Source organism: Mesoplodon bidens (genome assembly GCF_964165515.1).
Source record: "Mesoplodon bidens genome assembly, chromosome: 6".
NCBI lineage: Eukaryota > Metazoa > Chordata > Mammalia > Artiodactyla > Ziphiidae > Mesoplodon > Mesoplodon bidens.
In genome coordinates, this window is record NC_138162.1 from 24099992 (window position 1) to 24120256 (window position 20265).

The window sequence follows — 20265 nt, forward strand, 5'->3', positions numbered from 1 at the left end:
TCACTTTTATTTTCCCTCATGGGAGAAATTACAAGCTAAGAGGGCCTTCTCTCTATGCCCTGAGCTATACTACTTTGGAGGAGGAGTGATGTTGGTAAAGTGAAACTGTTCTCCTTGTTCTCTACAATGCATCTATTCTTGGAGTTTTTGCTTAACTAGAGTGCTGTAACCTCCAAGGTAGATACTTGGGCCCCCACAAAGTTACTCTCACCTATGGGAGGTTGTCAAAATTGGTGTATCTGAGGGCATATGGGAACTGGAACCTCCTGTTCCTCCAGCTTGCTGATGTCACTTATGAGTCAGAATTATAACCAGGTCTTTTTTACTCTACGCAACATCTGCAATATATAAGATTTCATCTCACAGTGTGTAAAATTTACATATTCAGTATATTGGCAAAACAGATGACTATTGTGGAAAGCTCATTACACTTGGAGAAGACATTTCAAAACATACTATTAAAGTTCATTTCAAAATAAGAAATGAGCAAGAGAAATTCCTTTTCATAAAAAATAAAAACACTGGGATTTTGGGTGTTTCATTTCTGGAACAGTGTTTTGAACTATGATGAGAAATCACCAAATGTCAAAGGAAAAAATCGACTTCACAAAACAAAGGCTGGTGTAAAGCAGTAAGCAGAAGAGTCAAGGAAGGTCAGGCCTCTGGCATTTCATGAAAGAAGTGCTTGGTAAACAGGAGACGGGACCCTACAGTTTCTTCAATAAATGACGGGTGTCTGGGAATGGCAAGTTTTACCGAAAATCCTGGCCTCTATGGAAATAGCCCCTCAAAGAGACCAAAGCCCTAACAAGACTTTGTGAGGCAAAACATCAACCTCTCTCTTTTCTCACAGGAAGAAAAGGCTTTCCTGGAAGTTCACCAGGCAGAGCACGTCAAACAGCTCCTGAGGAAGTGCCCCCTGCAGTAAGCACAGTTATATTTGTTCACGCCCCTCGGTGTTTGCACCAATACTGATGAGCCCTGACAGTGTCAGAGACCTGGAGATGACTGGAAGAGTGCTGTTTTAGGACGCTTGTTTGCTAATAACAGAAACTCAACTCAAATGGAATTAAAGAGAAACAGGAAAGTTATGGCCTTACATAATTAAAAAACCTAGAGGTCACCAGTTTTCAGACACAGATGGATCCAGGGGTTTGATTGATATAATCAGAACTAGGTCTCTTTCCCTCATCTCTCAGCTCTGCTTTTACCTATGTTAAACTCTTAGTTAGGTAGGCTTCCTCCCCGTGGTGGCCCCCAGAATCTCGAAGCTTATACCCTCCTGTCTTAAGCTCATAGAGAAGAGAATGTTTTCTTTCAAATAATTCAAACAAAATTCCCATGAACATGTTTCATTGGATCAAGTTGGACCACATGGCATCCCAGAACCAATTACTGTGAGTAGGTGATTGGAGTAAACTGATTGTTAAACCAGGGTCACATGTTCACCATGGGAACTAGGAAGTGGTTCAGTCTCACTTAACCACCAGGACCGATGGTGGGGAAGAGTAGATTCCCAGAGAAAAACTGTGATGTTGTTACCAATAAAAGAGGACATAGCTCTTGGCCAGGCAAGAACACCTGGTCTTCAGTGACCATTCAAGTCACCCTACCCCTGCCACTGCCACTGTGCACAAGGGTATATTCCCAGAGAAGGGATATGTCTAACCAGGTCATACAGTGGCAAAACTAGTTCTTTGGTTAGAGTTACATTTGGCTACATATAGCAGAAAATGCAAAATAATCATGGCACAAATAAAAGAGAGATTTCTTTCTTTCTCATGTAAAAGAATTCTGGAGGCAGGCAGTCCATACTAACCCTGGACTGCCCACCATGCAGTTTACCCATTGTCTGTCTTTCTGTTCCAGTAACGTAGTGGTTTCCATCATGAAGGCTGTCTGTGGCCCAAGATAGATGCTGGGGCTCCAGCCTGGGCCAGCCACCATGTCTGCCCTTCAGATGGCAGGCAGGAGAAAAGAATAAAGTCAAAGGGAATCCTCCCAGCTGTGTCAGTTCCACCTGCCCAGCCTCCCCAAAGTCCCACACCACATCTCTGGTCACGTCTAATTGGCTTGTTTAGTCTTGGTCACTCTTAGCTGTAAGAGAGGTCGGGAACTATAGCCTTTTATTTGGTAGATTGCTGTACTGAATAAAACTGAGTCTTTGTTCTTAAGAATAAGGGGAGAATGAAAACTGTGGAATCTACCAGTGCTCTTTCTCTTCACTATACTCTAAGGTGAAGAAGAGGAGATGATATTATTTTCAGAAGAATCAGGCATTTGTTTACCAGCCACAACCTGTCTTCTCTTGATGTTTATTCATTCACAGAGAGAGAGAAAAGTCTTGGTTCCAAACCAGGATATATGAGTGGGACCCCTACTTTCAGTTCCCAAGCAGGATGATTGGAACCACTGTGTTGGCTTTCATCTGCCTGTACCTTGTAAGTATATCTAAGCAAATCCTTTATTATTTTATAAATGGGGTGGGTCTAGGATAGGGGTTGTTCTTTAAAAGCTGGGTCAAAATTGAGTATCTCTAAATCAAAGAAGTACAATTCTTTGACGCCACCATTTTGACTCCAAGGACACTTTATTTATTTATTTATTTTTTGCGGTACGCGGGCCTCTCACTGTTGTGGCCTCTCCCGTTGCGGAGCACAGGCTCCGGACGCGCAGGCTCAGCGGCCACAGCTCACAGGCGCAGCCGCTCTGTGGCATGTGGGATCTTCTCGGACCCGGGGCACAAACCTGTGTCCCCTGCATTGGCAGGCGGACTCTCAACCACTGCGCCACCAGGGGAGCCCCTCCAAGGACACTTTTACTCATGTGGTGAATATTACTAATAAATATAATCGAGTTATTTACGGAGACTTCCAGTTTCCAATTCCACATGTAAAGAACTTGCAAGATGCCACTCCATCTTAACAACAAATACAAATCTGAACAAATTGAAGAATCAACAACTCTTCTTAGATCCCTAAGAGCAGTGAGGTCATGGAGCAAAGCTTTACCCCTAAAACTGAAGAGACACGATCATCACAGAATGGAGCAGAAACCCCATGACAACCAGTGCCAAGGTAGGAAAATCTGAACTGTAATTGATGCCATCAATCAATTGGATATTTTGGAAATCCAAAGACTACTTCATCAACAACAGCACAATACACATTCTTCTCAAGAATAAATGGAAAATTCAACAAGATAGACTATATCCTGGACCATAAAACACGTCTTAATAAATTTAAAAGAATAGAAATCATACAATATCTGCTCTCAGATCAAAGTGGAATTAAACTAAAAATCAATAACAGAAAGATAACGGAGAATCTGCAAATAGTAGGTATTAAAAACAACACACTTTTAAGTAACATATGAGCCAAAGAAAAACATCAAGGGAAATTAAAAATATTTTGAACAGATGAAAATGAAAACACAACTTATCAAAATTTGTGGGAGGCGGCAAAAGCAGTGCTTAGAGGGAAATTTATAGCATTGAATGTACATATTAGACCTGAAGAAAGATCTTAAATCAGTCGTCTAAGCTTTCACCTTAGGAAACGAACAAACAAAAAAGAGCAAATTAAAATGCAAAGTAAGCAGAAGAATAGATGTAATAAAAATTAGAGCAGAAACCTATGAAATTGAAAACAGGAAGTCAATAAAGTACAGAATCAAAGCATTTCACGTGGTCATTATTATCTGAGGTAAAATGTGTGAGTCAAAAGCAGGGTCAAATGGCGGGATAAAAATGGCCAAATTGTCTTCTGCTCATTTTAAATGTACTAGGATGATACCTATATAAACTAATCCTGTGATTAAGTTTTAAGTGAATGTATTAGGTTATGATGAAGTACCACATAAACCCACAAATTTCAGTGACAACACTGAATATATTTTTGCCCACCTAACAGTGTTGAGTGAGTGTTGAGGTTTGGGAGGTAGCAATCTTCCACGTGTTTGTTCCATAACTGGTTTCTCCATCATGTGCCTTCATCATCCCTGAGCACCCTCACCACCTGCATCCAGTCAGCAGAAGGAGAAAGCAGGCAGCAAAATGCATGTGAGAGGTTTTCAAAGGCCATGTGGACCCAGCACACATTCCTTCCACTCTTTTTCCATTGACAAGAACCTTGTTATGTGCCCACATCTAACTCAAGGGAGGCTGGCAAATATAGTCCAGCCTGCGCCCAAAAAAGGGGAGAAGAGATTTTAATGGACAACTAGCTAGAGTTCTCTGCAGCAGTGGGTAAATCACTCGGTGTTATTGTGTTTATTAAATCATTATTGGTTGTCTACTCTATGCCAAACACTATACTAAGACCTGGAAGAGAGAAGAGAGCTGATTCAGCAGAGTCTTGGCCTGGGAGTAGCCCATGGTCTAAGACAAGAAGATAAAATACAGTATGAAGTACTGCCGTCTAACTAGAGAAAAAGAAAAGGTAAAAGTGCTTTGGAAATTTAGTGAATTACTCTGGATTGAGAACCTGCCTGAAAATAGTAGCATTTGAGCTCCACATTCAGTTTGGTTGATGAAGTAAAATGGCGTCAGGGACTCTAGAAGCAATGGCATGATGATGGGGGCATGAGGGCAGGATGACAGGATGATAGGAGGGGAGCAAGCATGACATGCATACAGGAAACAGCACCTCCTCCAATTTGGTCATTGCCAAGATACAAGAAAGGGAACGGTGAGAAGTGTCTGGAATTGTCCCCAGGGTCACCCCTTATTCAAAGTTCACTCTGTTTTAATTATTTCACTCTGATTTAATTAATGTTTGAAGAGTTCTTTGAGCCCTTGTGGTGCCTACTCTTATATGCTGTTGTGTGAAGAACAGAGTTTGGGGTGACTCCTGTCTTCAAAGAAGTCACAATCCCATTCATCTCAGTAGCAAGTGTCCAGAGTCTATTGCAGATGAGTTTTGAGCTTCAGAGAGTTTTGACCTCAAAACCAAAGAGAGACCCATATGTTATTCATATACTGAGCCGGACTCAGGTGAGACCTTGAAAGATTTGCTCTGTGTCCCCAGTTCATTGTCATTGAGTTCTGCATGTTCGTGTATGTGAGAGATGAGCTGGATGTGTTTGAAGGCGAATTGGAGAGCTACGTCGCCTCCGTGAACCAGACGGGTACCCTGACCCCAGTCCTCCTGCAGGTGAAAGAGCTGATTAACGTCACCAAAGGTAAAACCATCCTCCACCTTTGTTCCTGCTGCCTGTGTAGGAAACAGAGAGGGACTTGTGACTTGTGGCAGGTGCACACCTATAGTGATTATTGCTGCTGGTCTTGATATTACCTGTGTTACAATTGCTCTATGCCTCCCTGGGTTGACTCGAAGGAAAAAGGGGTCAGGACACAGGCCATTTTGTTAGAACCTATTTGAGGCTGAATTTTCTAATCTCAAATAGCCTATTTTGTTTGATGCCAGTGGAAACAACTAAAATCATTATATTTTTTTCACTTTGGAAAAGATAAAACAGTGGTCCGTGACTTTATTATTATATGAAAAGTTTACTTATATCATTCAAATTTAATTTCTGCTTAGTTCAGGTTGCTTTAACAAATTACCATAGACGGTGTGGCACAAAAACAAACATTTATTTCTCACAGTTCTGGAGACTGGGAAGTTGAAGGTGCTAGCAGACCTGGTGTCTGGGGAGGGTCTGTTTCCTGACTTGCAGATGGCCACCCTCTCTTTGTGTCCTCACATACTGGATGGAGAACAGGGAGGGGAAGCAAACTCTCTCATGTATCTTCTTATAGGGCACTAATTCCATCATGAGGGCTCCACCCTTATGATCTAATCACCTCCCAAAGGCTCCATTTCCAAATACCATCACACTGGGGATTAGGGTTTCAACACATGAATTTTGTGGGGGGTGGGAGACACACACATTCTGTCCATAACAGTCACTTTACCTTAAAATAGTAGCTTTCTTTGAAAATGACATACTCTAATTATATGTCCATTGCCCATGAAGGAAGGAAAGTTCTTCACTGTTCCTTGTTGAGAAAGGACCTGGACAAGATGTCAGGATAAACTCTGTCATTGGACAAGTCAGGTCCCTTCTCTTGGCCTCAGTTTCCTCATCTTTAAAATGGGGCTGGGATGAGGGTACCAAATGGTTTCCAAAAGCCTTTGTAGCTCTGACATTTAATGGCTGTAAATTACCATATGTTCCTTAAGCCATGAAACAGGTGATGCAAATAATATTTTCACTTAAGACTCACAAGCTAGTAGAATATCAAAACCAGAGGGGAATAGAACTACTGTGAATTATTTGAGGAACATTCTCTTACACATACATGAGATAGAAGGTCACACTAAGGTGGGTACTGCTTCTTCCATATTACCATACTTTTTTGTTGCCCTTGAACACTTTATTCATCTTTAATGTTCTGCCTGATGAGTCCCTTCCTATACACTCAGCGAGCATATTCTAGTGTTTGATTTAATAATACTTGTTTCAAGTCATACTTCTGAAAATTCACATTTCTACCCCTGTTTTGGGCAACTTTTTAATACTAACCTCAGTTACTTGGTCTGGGTGAATTGTAGTGAGTATATCACCATATTCACTCATGTTTTGTCTCCTCTTTGATATATTTCTCACGTTTAGACACTTTAAGAATCAGTATATAACATTTTCACTCTGTCTCAATCTCTTCCAGCTTTAAACAGCTACCCTCTTTCCAAGAGAGACTCTTAGGCTGAACATGCTTCACCTTTGGAATGATAAAGGCATTAAATTAAAGGTGTGCGGTCATGTTCTTGCTGCTGGCTGGAAAATGTCTGCACTCACTCTTCTTGTGGCCAGACTCCTTCCATCCTCTCCTTCCAAGGATGTGTCCCCTGCATACCCTGGGGTGAGATTTATGGTGGTTTACGTGCATCCTTTGTGTTGGTGGAGGTTTGGGATAGAGCAATTGCCTAGTCCTGGTGATGCCGATAAAGACACATCTGAAACTTGAAAGGAATGGAAATCAGCTTTCTTTTTCCTTCTTTTTTTTTTTTTTTTTTTTTTTGCTGTACGCGGGCCTCTCACTGCTGTGGCCTCTCCCGTTGCGGAGCACAGGCTCCGGACACACAGGCTCCACGGCCATGGCTCGCGGGCCCAGCCGCTGCGCGGCATGTGGGATCTTCCGGGATAGGGGCACGAACCCGTGTCCCCTGCATCGGCAGGCGGACTCTCAACCACTGCGCCACCAGGGAAGCCCCTTTCCTTCTTTTTAAAAACAGCTTTATGAAGATATAACTCATATACCATACAATTCACTCATTTAAAGTGTACAATTCAGTGGTTTTTAGTATTTTGAAATTTATGCACCCATCACCACAGTCAGATTTAGAACATTTTCATCACCCTAAAAGAAATCATGACCACTTTCAGTCACTCCCCATTTCTCAACTCTCCCAGGCCACTATTTTCTGGCTCTATAGATTTGCCTATTCTGGACATCTTATATAAATAGAATCATACAATACGTGGTCTTTTTTGATTGGCTTCTTTCACATAGCAAGATATTTATAAGGTTCATCTATATCATAGCATGTGTCTCAGCTTCATTCTTTTTTATTGCTGATTTTTTTTTTTTTTTTTTTTTTTGCGGTACACGGTCCTCTCACTGTTGTGGCCTCTCCCATTGCGGAGCACAGGCTCCGGACGCGCAGGCTCAGCGGCCATGGCTAACGGGCCTAGCCACTCCGCTGCGTGTGGAATCTTCCCGGACCAGGGCACGAACCCATGTCCCCTGCATTGGCAGGCGGACTCTCAACCACTGCGCCACCAGGGAAGCCCTATTGCTGAATTTTATTCTGTTGTATGAATATACAATATTGTATTTATATATTTGTCTGTCGATGCAAATTTGGGTTGTTTCAACTTTTGGTTATTATGAATAATACTGCTGTGAACATTCATCTACAAGTTTTTCATATATTTTTATATATATTGGGTATATACTAAGGAGTGGAATTCTGGATCATGTGGTAATTATGTTTAAGCTTTTGGGGGAATTGCCAGACCGTTTACAAAAGCAGCTTCATCACTATGTATTGCCATCACCAATGTATGAGAGGTCCAGCTTCTATATCTTCATCAACATTTGTTAATAACTATTTTTTATTATAGCCATCTAGTATATATGAAGTGGTATCACATTGTATTTTTTTTAATTGAAGTATAATTGATTTATAATGTTTCAGGTATATAGCAAAGTGATTCAGATATATATCTATATCTATATCTATCTATATCTATATATATATACACACATATATATTATTTTTCAGATTCTTTTCCATTATAAGTTATTACAAGATATTGACTATGGTTCCCTGTGCTATACTGTAGGCCCTTGTTTTTTTTAATCTATTTTATATATAGTAGTGTGTATCTGTTAATCCCAAATTCATAATTTATCCCTCTTTCTCCCCCCCACCTTTGGTAACCGTAAGTTTGTTTTCTATGTCTATGATTCTGTTCCTGTTTTGTAAATAAGTTCATTTGTATCATTTTTTAGATTCCACATATAAGTGATATCATGTTATATTTATTTTTCTCTGACTTCACTTAGTATGATAATCTCTAGGTCCATCCATGTTGCTGCAAATGGCATTATTTCATTATTTTTTATGGCTAAGTAATATTCCATTGTATGTATATACCACATCTTCTTTATCCATTCATCTGTTATTGGACACTTAGGTTGCTTCCATGTCTTGGCTATTGTAAATAGTGCTGCTATGAACATCAGGGGTGCATTGCGGTTTTGATTTTCATTTCCCTGATGGCTAATGATGTTGAGCATCTTGTCATGTACTTATTGACCATTTGTACATCTTCTTTGAGTAATGACTACTGAGATTCTTTGCCCACTTTAAAATTAGCTTATTTGTCTATTATTGAGCTGTAAGAGTTCTTTGTATATTCTATATACACATCCTTTACAAGAGATATAATTTACAAATAATTTCTTCCATTCTGTGGGTTGCTTTTTCACTTTTTTGATGGTGTCCTTGGAAACACAAATGCTTTTAATTCTAATGTGGTCTAATATATCTTGTTTTCTTTTATAACTTGTGCATGTCTAAGAAACCATTGTCTAACCCAAGGTCACAAAGATTTACTCTCATATTTTCTTCTGAGACTTTTATCATTTTAGCTGTTACATTGAGTGTATGATCCATTTTGATTTAATTTTTGTATACGGTGTGAGTTAAGGTTCTAACTTCATTGTTTTACATGTGAATATCAGTTTCCCCTGCACTATTTGTTAATAGGCATATTCCTTCCCCATTGAATTGTCTTGTCATCCTTGTTGAAAATACATTGACAATGGGGGTTTACTTCTGGATTCTCAATTTATTCCATTGGTCTATTTGTATATCTTTATGGCAGTATCACACTGTCTTATTACTGTAGCTCAAGAAATGTGAGTCCTGGGGCTTCCCTGGTGGCGCAGTGGTTGAGAGTCGCCTGCCGATGCAGGGGACGCGGGTTCGTGCCCCGGTCCGGGAAGATCCCACATGCCGCGGAGCAGCTGGGCCCGTGAGCCATGGCCGCTGAGCCTGCGCGTCCGGAGCCTGTGCTCCGCAACGGGAGAGGCCACAACAGTGAGAGGCTCGCGTACCGCAAAAAAAAAAAAAAAAAAAAAACGAAATGTGAGTCCTGTAATTTTGTTCTTCTTTTTCAAGGTTGTATAGCCTATTCAGGGTCACTTCATTTTTATATGAATTTTAGGATTAGCTTGTCAATTTATCCAAAAATGACATTGGAATTTTGACAGGGATTTGAATCTGTAGATCAGTTTAGGGAGTATTGCAGTGTTCACAAAGAACAACCAATACGTAAAAGTGATACGTTTTTCCATTAATTTAGGTCTTCTTTAATTTCTTTCAACAAGCTTTTGTAGTTTTAAGTGTACAAGTTGTATACTTCTTTTACTAAATTTATTCTTAAGTATTTTATTCTTTATGATACTATTGCAAATGCAGTTGTTTCTTACTTCATTTTCATATTATTTGTTGGTAGTGTATAGCAATACAATTGACTTTTATATATTGGTCTTGTGTCTTACAACCTTGCTGAACTCATTTATTAATTCATTTTAGGATTTTAGGATTTTCTATATATAAGAACATGTTGTTGGTGAATAGAGATAGTTTTATTTCTTCCCTTGCAGTCTGGATGCATTTTCTTGCCTAACTACCCTGGCTAGACCCTCCAGTACAATGTTGGATAGAATTGGCAAGAGCAGACATTGATTTTCTTATTCTTGAGCTGATGGGGAAAGCAGTCTGTTTTTCACCAATTAAGTATGATGTTAGCTGTGGGTTTTTTGCAGATGCTTTTTATCCAATTGAGGAAATTCCCTTCTATTTCTAGTTTATGGAGTGATTTGAATTATAAAGAGGTGTTGGATTCTTTCGAATGCCTTTTCTGTACCTATTGAGAGTCGGCTTATACAGAAGCTTTTACTTCCTTCCCTCTGTCTCCATCCCTCTCTCACAAGCACACAGAATCATTCTGAAAGCAACTTAGGTACGAAATATTAAAAACATACTGAAAGATGGATGAATGAATAGTCAAGACCTTGATTCCAGTTACCGTTGCACAAGGTGACTGTTTATTGGGGGTGGGTAACCACCCCCCAAAAAGCGGAGATTGGAAGTTCAAGAATTCATGATGTTTTACTAGGCTGGAGGCTACCTACAATGTGTACGCTCCATAATTTTCTTTTTCTATTACTCACTGTAGATTGAAAATATTAATACCAAAGGAAAAGATTATAAATAAGCAGGAAATAAAGGATATCGAGGGTATGTGGCTAAAATGAAACAGAAAATAAGCAAAACGTTATTTGCACAAGAGGTGTGTTAAAGGAAGTACAGTATATTTTGCCCAAACCTTTCTGTTGTGAGTTTCTACATTTTAGTTCCCCGACCAGGGATTGAACCCAGGCCCTCAGCAGTGAAAGTGCAGAGTCCTAACCACTGGACCACCAGGGAATTCCCTCTGCATTTTTAAAATAGTTTCTGGTTCATCTTCTGAGGCCTCTCGTATCACCTCTTCTGTTTCAGGAGTCTGGGTGGTGACCATCTTGCCTGCCTCCCTCACGTGTGTGAGCTACCTGTTTCACATCTTGGCTTGTTACAGGTAAGAGGGTTCTAGGAGTCATTTGTGTGTCTTCAGCCAGGAAAGCAGCTGACAGACTTTTCTCAGAATTCCCAAGCAGTGCCAACAGTGCCCAAATTGGGAACAGCAGTATATATAGGGTCTAGGGACAACCGTACCTATTGGTAGTAAAAGACAAAAACAAACAAACAAAAAACTATTGATTTGAGCTCCCACTATAAGCTTGACATTGTGATTAGAGTCTTCTTTTGGTTTTCAGCAAAACCCTAAGCGGTACTTTCATCTCCATGTTCACTGCTGAGCAGGTGAGACTCAACAAAATAACTTTAGCCAGGCTATTAGCAGCTGATCTTGTCTTCTGGCCCCTTCTGACCTTGTCATTTCTTGTACACTTCTGCATTGTACTAGGTGTTAGACCCACCCTCCTCTCCAGGACTAATCACACTGCGCTCCCAGCAGGTGAATCTGGCTCAAGGGGACCTCACAGGAGGTTGGGACAAGGGAACCAGGGGCATCAGTCTCAAGAACAGCAGCACAGGAGGAGGGGATGACCTTCAGTATGTAGCTGGCATTTGCATGCAGACGGAAGTTGAATTTAGGTGTCTATTGCTCCCTTTTCTCTCCATTTCTCTGCCTTTGTCTCTGCCTCTCTCTATACCTCTCTCTGTGTCTCTCTGTCTCAGTCTCTGGTTCACAGCCACCCACTCACTCAGAGGAAGCCCAGGGCCAATTCCCGCCCCTGCAGAGCATCCTGCATCCTCCCCATCTAGCTACCCAAAGGTTGGGTCTCTTGCAGATGACATCTAAGTGAAGACTCTCCTGGCACAAAGAGCCCCAGCTCTCCATCCCAGCCCTGCCTTGCTCCCTGTCTCTGCTTTCTTCTCCCTGGGCTCTGTGGGTGGACTGGACACTGCTGCTTACCCTTTCCCTGCCTGTTGTAGTGATATGTCTGCTACTTCCTTCATTAGCCTATAAGTGGCTGGGAGATATTCACTGAGGCATTTTACCACAAGGAACAACCACAGTGCAGAGCTGGCTGCATGGATGTGGGTGGAGGGTAGCTGAGGGCACAGGGACAAGAAGGCATCTGTGGTGGGGAGGCCTCCTTCCGGTCCAGGCTGGCCCTTCCCTCCCACACCTGTCACCCAGGAGTGATAATCCCTGCCCCGCCTCCTTTACAGGACCATGGGGCAGAGGAAATAATGGTTGAGAAAGCACCCTTTGGACAGCACTAGCACTGTGCCAGTATTGTTATTTTTCTTATAATTATGCCAACCTATCTATAGGCTTGTGTTTTAAAAAAAAGTTACAAAAATATTTAGTGTAAAGTAAGTCTTCTTCCCATCAGGCCCCAAATTGTTGCCCAAGAGCTAAGCACTGTTATTCATTTTCTGTGCGTCCTTCCAGAAATTTTCTCTGCAAATATATCTGTGCGTGTTTGTATTCCTGGTTGCACACCCTACTCTGGTACTGCCAAACAGAAACACGATGAAAGCCACAGATACAATTTTACATTTTCTAATAGACACTATTTAAAAAAGTTAAAGGAGAGGTGAAAATAATTTAATAATATATGTTATTTAACCTAGCATAACTCAAATATCATCATTTCATTATGTAATAAATATGCAAACTATTAATGAGATACTTACATTCTTTATTTCATACTAAGTCTTCCCAATTCAGTGGTGATGAAATTGCAAAATAACCTGGAAATTGCTGGAATGGGATGTTAAGAAAAAAGGAGGATACAGATGTGAATGTGGACTGTGAACAAAACTATGCCAACCTAACCTTTAGGCAAAGGGCCAGGCTGAGACGGGCACATGGGAAAAGCACACAGTGATTTCTTTGGGTGCTGGGATTGTGAGGAATTGTGGCTTCTTTTTCATTTCATTTTATGTTGTTATAAGTGGGGGGCTATCGTTAAAATTTTTTTTGAAATAATATTATATAGGTAATGTATATTCATTGTAGAGAAAATAAGAAAATAGAGCAAGCTAAGGAAACTAAAAGCCACACACACAGTCTCAACAATCACATTCAGTCACCATTGAGATTAGGTAGCTATATGCTATTTTTACAAAATATATTAAGTTTAAGATTTTTAAATCATCAGGGAAATGCAAATCAAAACCAAAATGAGATGTCACCTCACATCTTTCAGAACGGCTATTACCAAAAAGACAAGAGATAAGTGTTGACAAGGATGTGGAGAAAAGGAAACCCTCCTACACTGTTGGTGGGAAGGTAAATTGGTACAACCATTATGAAAATAGTATGGAGGCTCCTCAAAAAATTAAGAATAGAGCTACCATATGATCCAACAATCCCACTCCTGGGCATATATCCAAAAAAGTGGAAACAATAATTTAAAAAGATACATGCACCCCAGTGTTCTTTGCAGCATTATTTACAATAGCCAAGATATGGAAGCAACCTAAGTGTCCATGGATGGGTGAATGGGTAAAGAAGATGTGGAATACACACACACACACACACACACACACACACACACACACACACACACACACACACACACACACACACACACACACACACACACACACACACACACACACACACACACACACACACACACACACACACACACACACACACACACACACACACACACACACACACACACACACACACACCAGAATTCTACTCAGCCATAAAAAAGAATGAAATCTTGTCATTTGTGACAGCATTTATGTCCTTGAGGACATTATGCTAAATGAAATAAGTCAGATGGAGAAAGACAAATACCATATGATTTCACTCATATGTGGACTCTAAACAAAACAAAACTAAAACTAAACTCATAGAACAGATTGGTGGTTACCAGAGGTGGGGTGGGGGGAGTGAAATGGGTGAATGGCATTAAAAATCACAGACTTTCAGTTATAAAATAAATAAGTCATAGGGATGTAATGTACAGCATGGTGACTATAGTTAAAAAATAGTGAATATTTGAAAGTTTCTAAGAGAGTAGATTAAAAGTTCTCATCACAAGAAAAAAATTTTTGTAACTGTGCAGTGACAGATATTAACAAGACTTACTGTGATCATTTCACAATATATACAAATATCGAATTATTATATTGTACGCCTGAAATAATATCATGTTATATGTCAATTATATCTCAATTTTCAAAAAAAGTATTAAAAATGATTTTTAAGCCCTGGTCATGAGCATTACTAACTCCCACTTTTTCTTTAGAAAGCAAATGAAGAGGTTGTGGGCAGGAGATAAACACTTTCTCCCTTTGAAGTTCCATAATCCTTCCTCGTCAGAGAGTGTGGTAAGTCTACAGAGGCCTCTCTCTGCTCCGAGGCCAAAACCTGCTGTCCTGAACCTCAGATGGGGGTAGGGGGGGGAGGAAGAGCTCTGGGCTGGGGGTCCAGAGTCCTCAATTCTAGTATGTTCTGCTGCTGGGTGACTCGGGACAGCCCCTGTCCCCATCCAGCCCTCAGTTTCCTCATCTGTAAAATGAGGACAATCATGACACCTGCCTTGGTGGGTTGGTGGGTGACCCTCAAATGAGACAAGGATGCTGGACACGTGTTAGAGGTAATCAGCATGTCTCCCCTCTCAGACCCTTTTTTCTTTCTAAATCTCAGGTGGCCATTGCAAGGTACTCTGGCTGGCAGATAGCTTATATTCTGTGGGGTAAGTGCCCTCACATGACCCATTCAATTCAATACACATTCCCTGGGCACCTGCAGAGTCCTGGCTGTGGGTAGGGAGGAGAGACTTAGGGCAGAAGTGGCCCCAGCTCTTCCTTGAGGGACCTTCCGGAAGGAGTGAGAAGCACACATTCGTGTAGGTCATCATCACCACCTGTCCTGTGCCCATGGGGTGTATATGCTAAGGGCGGTGGTGACCCAGAGGAGGAAGTGACTGTCCACACCCAGGACAGGGCAAGAAGCCTTTCTAGTGGAGTTGATGTTTGAACTGCACCTGGCAGGGTGAGCAGAAGGTCGGCGGTCCTGCCAGGCAGAAGGAACAGTGCAAGTAAGAGTGCCAGGACCTTCGTTTGGGAGAAGGCTAGAGGGGAGACTGCAGGGAGGGACCTGTGTGACTGGATCCTGAAGGGCCTTGAGTGACCACCGGCTCCCTTGACCCACAGGCTACCTCATCATCCACGTGATGCAGAGCCTATGTGGCCTAGTGATCATGTACAGCCTGGTGCTACCTGTCATCCACAATCAGGCCCTGGAGATGCTCCGAGGACTGGGCATCGGGATGTAAGTGCTGGGTGGGCTTCCTGTCACTGCCCAGGGCCTGGGAGCTGGTGGGCCCTCACAGCTGCTGTTTGAAATACCCCTTTCCTGCTGGGCTCTCACCAATCCCTGGACCCATTCTCTCAGCTCTGACCCAAGGATGGGCTAAAATAGCAACTCATTGTGATGGGAACCTCACAGTTTACAAAATGTTTCCACTCTCACTGTTCAATGGTGTCCTCACAATTGTGTCTGTGGGAGATATATATGTGTCCATTTTATAGGTGGGAAGATTGAGGTTCAGGGAGGTGAAGTGAGAGAAAGGACAGTATAGTGGAAGGAGAGAGGAAATCTGAGCTTGGGTTTTAGATCAGATGTGTGGCTTGTAAGTGCCTCTCTGAGCCTCAGTTTTTCCATATGGAAAGTAAAAGTGAATGCCGACATTATTGAGAATTCACTACACATCTTTTCTCTTAAGAACTCTTTGAGGCTGGGACTTACATTAGCTCCCTTTTTTCAGATGAGGAAACAGAGGCACAGAGAGGCTGAGCAGTTTGTCCCAGGGGAGCAGGCAGGACTGGGAGCTGGACAATGTGAAACCAAAGCCTCTTTAAACCACCACTCCACATTGCCACTCAGAGAATGGCAAACACAGGGCGTGGTGCCCTCTGGGGACCTCCCTGCTCTGAGCTCCTTTGTTCCAAACTCACCTAGAGCCTCCTGTGAGTCTGGGGCAGAACCTGCCCTGTCCACTCTCCCGTGGCCTTCATGAGCTCTTCTAAAAACCCCATCCTTTCTTTGATTCCTATACTGTTAAACCACTCAGCCCAGCTGCCACCCCTCAACAAAAAGACATAATTAAATCCTGGAGTTCTGGTCTGGAGCCAGAAGACCTGATGATGCAGCTTTGAGAAAGTCATCTGCCCTTTGTGAGCCTCAGTTCTCTCATCTGCACAGTGGGCAGGAGAATGCTCTGTAGGCATAAAGGGCAGAGCTCAAGCTACTGTTGGTCTGGCAGGCAGTCAGCATCTCTCTTCTCTCTATCAAGGGGCATTCGAGATGGGCTTGGGAAGAGTGGACAAGGCCACCTCAAGATGGTCTCACCCTGTGTTTCAGCCTCACCATATCCATCGTCCTGGGCCTCATGGTCCTGCAGATATGGATTGCCGCCAGCTTCTTCCTGCAACCAAAGATGGGAACAGCTGACAAGCAGAAGCCCTTGGCTCTCAACAACAGGTGAGGGCAGAGAAGGGAGCGGGGCATTGTAGGGCTTTGGCCTCAGCAGTCTCGTTCCTTCCTCTTCACCCTTGGCAGGTTCCTGGGTGGACTCTACACTCTCTGAGAGGGTGAGGGGCAGTGGTTCAGAACTGGGGCCTAACTGCCTGTGGCCAAATCTTGGCTCTGCCCCTTATGAGCTTTGTGACCTTGTGTGACCTTACTAAACATCTATGAACCTCCACTTCCTCATTTTACAAATAATTGTGTATACATCAGAGAGGTGTTCTGAGGCTGAAATGTATTAAAATATGAACTTAGAACAATAGTGCCTGTCCCATGGGTAATCCTTTCTAGTTCATTCATTGAAAGCTGTTCACTCATGGAGGAAACAACACGGGCACTGAGGATAAAGAGATACCCCACGCAATCTGCCTGTGATGTGCTCACGGTGCACTGGAGCCGACAGACACAGACATACGGGGACAGTAGGGTCCAGAGGGTGTGAAAGCATTACAAGAGAAACATGAGTAATGAAGAAGGAGAGGCGAGGGGGTGGAGGAGAGGCAGGGTTTCTCTTTCAGCTACAGGCAGGACGTTTGAGCTGAGGTCGGTGGGACGGTAAGATTCCTACAGGCACAGATGAGGAGATGGCATGGCTGCAGCCCCTGCCGCACCGATACAGCCAGGAAGCCATGAAAGGGCAGGATGTGTTGGGAGAAGAGTGAGAATCCAATATTGTGGCCATGCAGTGGCCTTAGATGGTGAGGGACAGGAAGGAGGTACAAAGTGGTAATGCCAGAAAAGCCCCTCTCAGGACCCCAGAATTCATATGCAGTGTTTGGGCTTCATCCCATAGGCAACAGGAGACCGATCATGTGATCAGGTGGTCATTTGAGAAATTTCATCTGGAGGACTTGGAGCAGTTCTAGCTGGGGGCAGGTGACTGTTGCAATGGACAGTGGGAAAGCCACACCCTCTGCCGTAACCACAAACCCAGCTGTAGCCACATGAGGTTTATAGTCCCCACTCACATTCAGCCTGCCCTGGGCTCAGCACCCTCTACACTGTTTCTGAGCCAGTCCTCACATCAGCTGCGAAGTGGGGACAGTCAGCTCCTGCTAACATCACAAGGTCACACAGCTAGGAGACGGGAGACGTAGGCTTTGACCACAGGTCTGGGGGGCCCCTGAGCCCACCTGCATAGCCACCTTCTCATACGGAAAGGTGCTGCCCCTCCGCCTGCTTTTGTTTGCAGGAGAGCATTCCACAACTTCAACTACTTTCTGTTCTTCTACAACGTGCTGCTGGGCCTGGGCGCCTGCCTCTCCAGGCTTCTCATCAGCTGCATCCTGGGCACGTGGCTGATCGCCCGCATCGACAGGACCATTCTGCAGAGTGGCTATGAGAGAGCAGACATGGGTACGTGGCCATGCATCTGGGGAGCGCTGGTCTTGTACTTTTGCAGAAGCTGCCTGGAAGTCGGGTACCAGAGGCCTGAGTTCATACTCTTCACTTATGCTTAGAGTTTATCTTCCCATGGAGGCTATAAAGCTGAATAGAAAAACAAAACAAAACAAAACAAAACTATTCAGCCCAATGGTCAGAAGGGAATTCAGGCTATTAAATACTTGCATGTTTGACAGACCTTTGAGGCAGAATGAAGGGCAGTAGGAGGTAGCGGATTTCTAGCTGAACAGTTAGAAGGTAATTTGTGAATGCACGGCTCTGAAAATTTTGAGAAAACACACCTCAGAATTACTGGTGTTGTTAGTTGCAAGCTTAGTTAAGAAAATGGTTTGTTCAGTTTAAATGCGCCAAAATCAAAGCCTTTTCTGTGGAGAAAAAGCAGTTTTTGTCCTATTTCTGGCCCATGTCTGTTCATTCACTCATTCATTCATTTAATGGCTGCTGCCTTCTTCATATAAGACACAGAGGCTCCTAGCTGCTATGAGCTTCAAATTCCCATAAAATGAACAGATTAGGGTGTAATCTCTAAGAATCTTTCCAGCTCTTTATACCTCATTTTCTAGATTCTCAGCAAAGACACAGGCACCATTTGGGAACAAAGTGATGCTGCAGTTACGTCATAAAAAGCACAAGCTGGGCCATCCTGGGACGTACTGCATGGCCTGACTTGCCTTCTGGATTTCAGGGTTCAGTGCGTGGATTGGCATGCTCTATGTGGATCATTATCACACCAACCCTGTGCTCGTCAGCTTTTGTCACATCCTGATCACAGGCCACAGAGAGAGGAGGCTGCAGCAGGCCATCAAATACTGGTACCTAAATCAGTCAGCAGGTAAGTCTCCTGTTTGAACCTACACTGGGGTCGGACACCAGGAAACACGTACCTTCAGGCTTCCCTGGGATCCCTGAGATGTCCCAGGTTCCTCCTTCCCTGCCCCTCTTCCTCCACACTCCCTGCCCTGGGAGCCCTTCTACCCAGGGGATCAGGAGGCTTTGCCCCCAGTCAGCCTGGCTACAGGACCCCTGAGGCCTTGTGTCCTTGTCCTGCTAACTGGGCACCTCCCTTGTTTCCAGAAACGAGCTCTAGTTCTGCTAGCTGAGTCCTTCATTCAACCATTTGTTTGAGATGCTACCCATAGCCCAGGCTGCAAGCCAGATGCCCTCCAAGATGGTGTGCAGTTTTGCTTAATTTGCCCCATTCCTTACCACAAGCTCTCCCAGCCACCGACCCTTATCCCCTGAAGGCTCTATACTGTCTACTCCCACCCCTGCCACCCCTATTATTTTGCTCTGCCTTCCGCTGGGAAGCCCTCCAGTTAGCCATGTTCTGTCGTGGACACTCAGCACTGACCTGGACCGTTTTCATTGCTATTCCCAATGCTGCAGATACCCAGATCTGTGGGACAAACTCACATTCCTCCAGCCACCCTCATGTCCCCAGGAGTCCTGGTCCAGCTCCTTCTTCCACACCTCACACCTTCTGGGCAGCTTTCGCTACAGCCTCTGAGAAGGACAGAGACAAGCTGCCCCCTCCTCCCAGTCTACTGGTTCTGGTTCTGTCCTAGGTCCCCGCACCTCAGTGAGGTCCAGGACAAGGTGGCTCCTGCTGCAGACCCTGATCAACAACCCCAGACTGGTCACGCTCAGAAAATCAAGGCCAGGTCATGGCTCCCAGGACTTACCCAGATTCTGTTGACGTGCTCAGAGAGCTGACGTTGACCTCCCACATTGCGACAAGGCTGTTCCAGGACATCTGCCCCTGAGAAGGCCCAGGCTACCCAGCAGCTGTCCCCTGCAGTGTGATGGGATGCACAGGCGCTGTCCACACAGATGGCATACAGGCCGGCAATTCATGGGATGGCACTTGGGCTGAACAATGAAGTCTCAGGTCTAATTCATTCCCTTGGTAAAAAGATCAAGAACTAAAGAGAATTTCTGTTGAACAGACTTTGCCCAATAATGATTTCCACTGTCCATGGTTAGGAGGCAGCCTTGGGGAGATCCATGTTGAGACACACTTAATTTAGCCACAGGACAGAACTTTGTGTCACTGAAAAAGGTGGTAAAAGCTGATATCATGATTTTATACATTCTTAAGGAATAAAAATAGAAGCAAAAAGAAACTGTTAGAGCTAATAAATGAGTTCAACAATGTTACAGGATACAGATTAGCACTCATCTATCAATTGCCATTCAATACAACTGTAGAAATGA

The 20265-nt window shown here is 43.4% G+C and overlaps 1 protein-coding gene across 1 annotated transcript in view; it reads left to right on the forward strand.

The window, feature by feature from the left end:
- LOC308618703 (stimulated by retinoic acid gene 6 protein-like) overlaps positions 1 to 19767 on the forward strand; it is a 53737-nt gene extending 33970 nt beyond the window's left edge. Inside the window, 12 exon segments of the mRNA XM_081236877.1 lie at positions 854 to 924; positions 2330 to 2441; positions 5028 to 5181; positions 11082 to 11157; positions 14363 to 14444; positions 14764 to 14812; positions 15273 to 15390; positions 16483 to 16602; positions 17840 to 18003; positions 18737 to 18883; positions 19617 to 19727; positions 19730 to 19767. Coding sequence (XP_081093003.1) covers positions 854 to 924; positions 2330 to 2441; positions 5028 to 5181; positions 11082 to 11157; positions 14363 to 14444; positions 14764 to 14812; positions 15273 to 15390; positions 16483 to 16602; positions 17840 to 18003; positions 18737 to 18883; positions 19617 to 19727; positions 19730 to 19764 — 1239 coding nt within the window. The 3' untranslated portion in view covers positions 19765 to 19767.
- Positions 19768 to 20265: the final 498 nt, after the last annotated feature.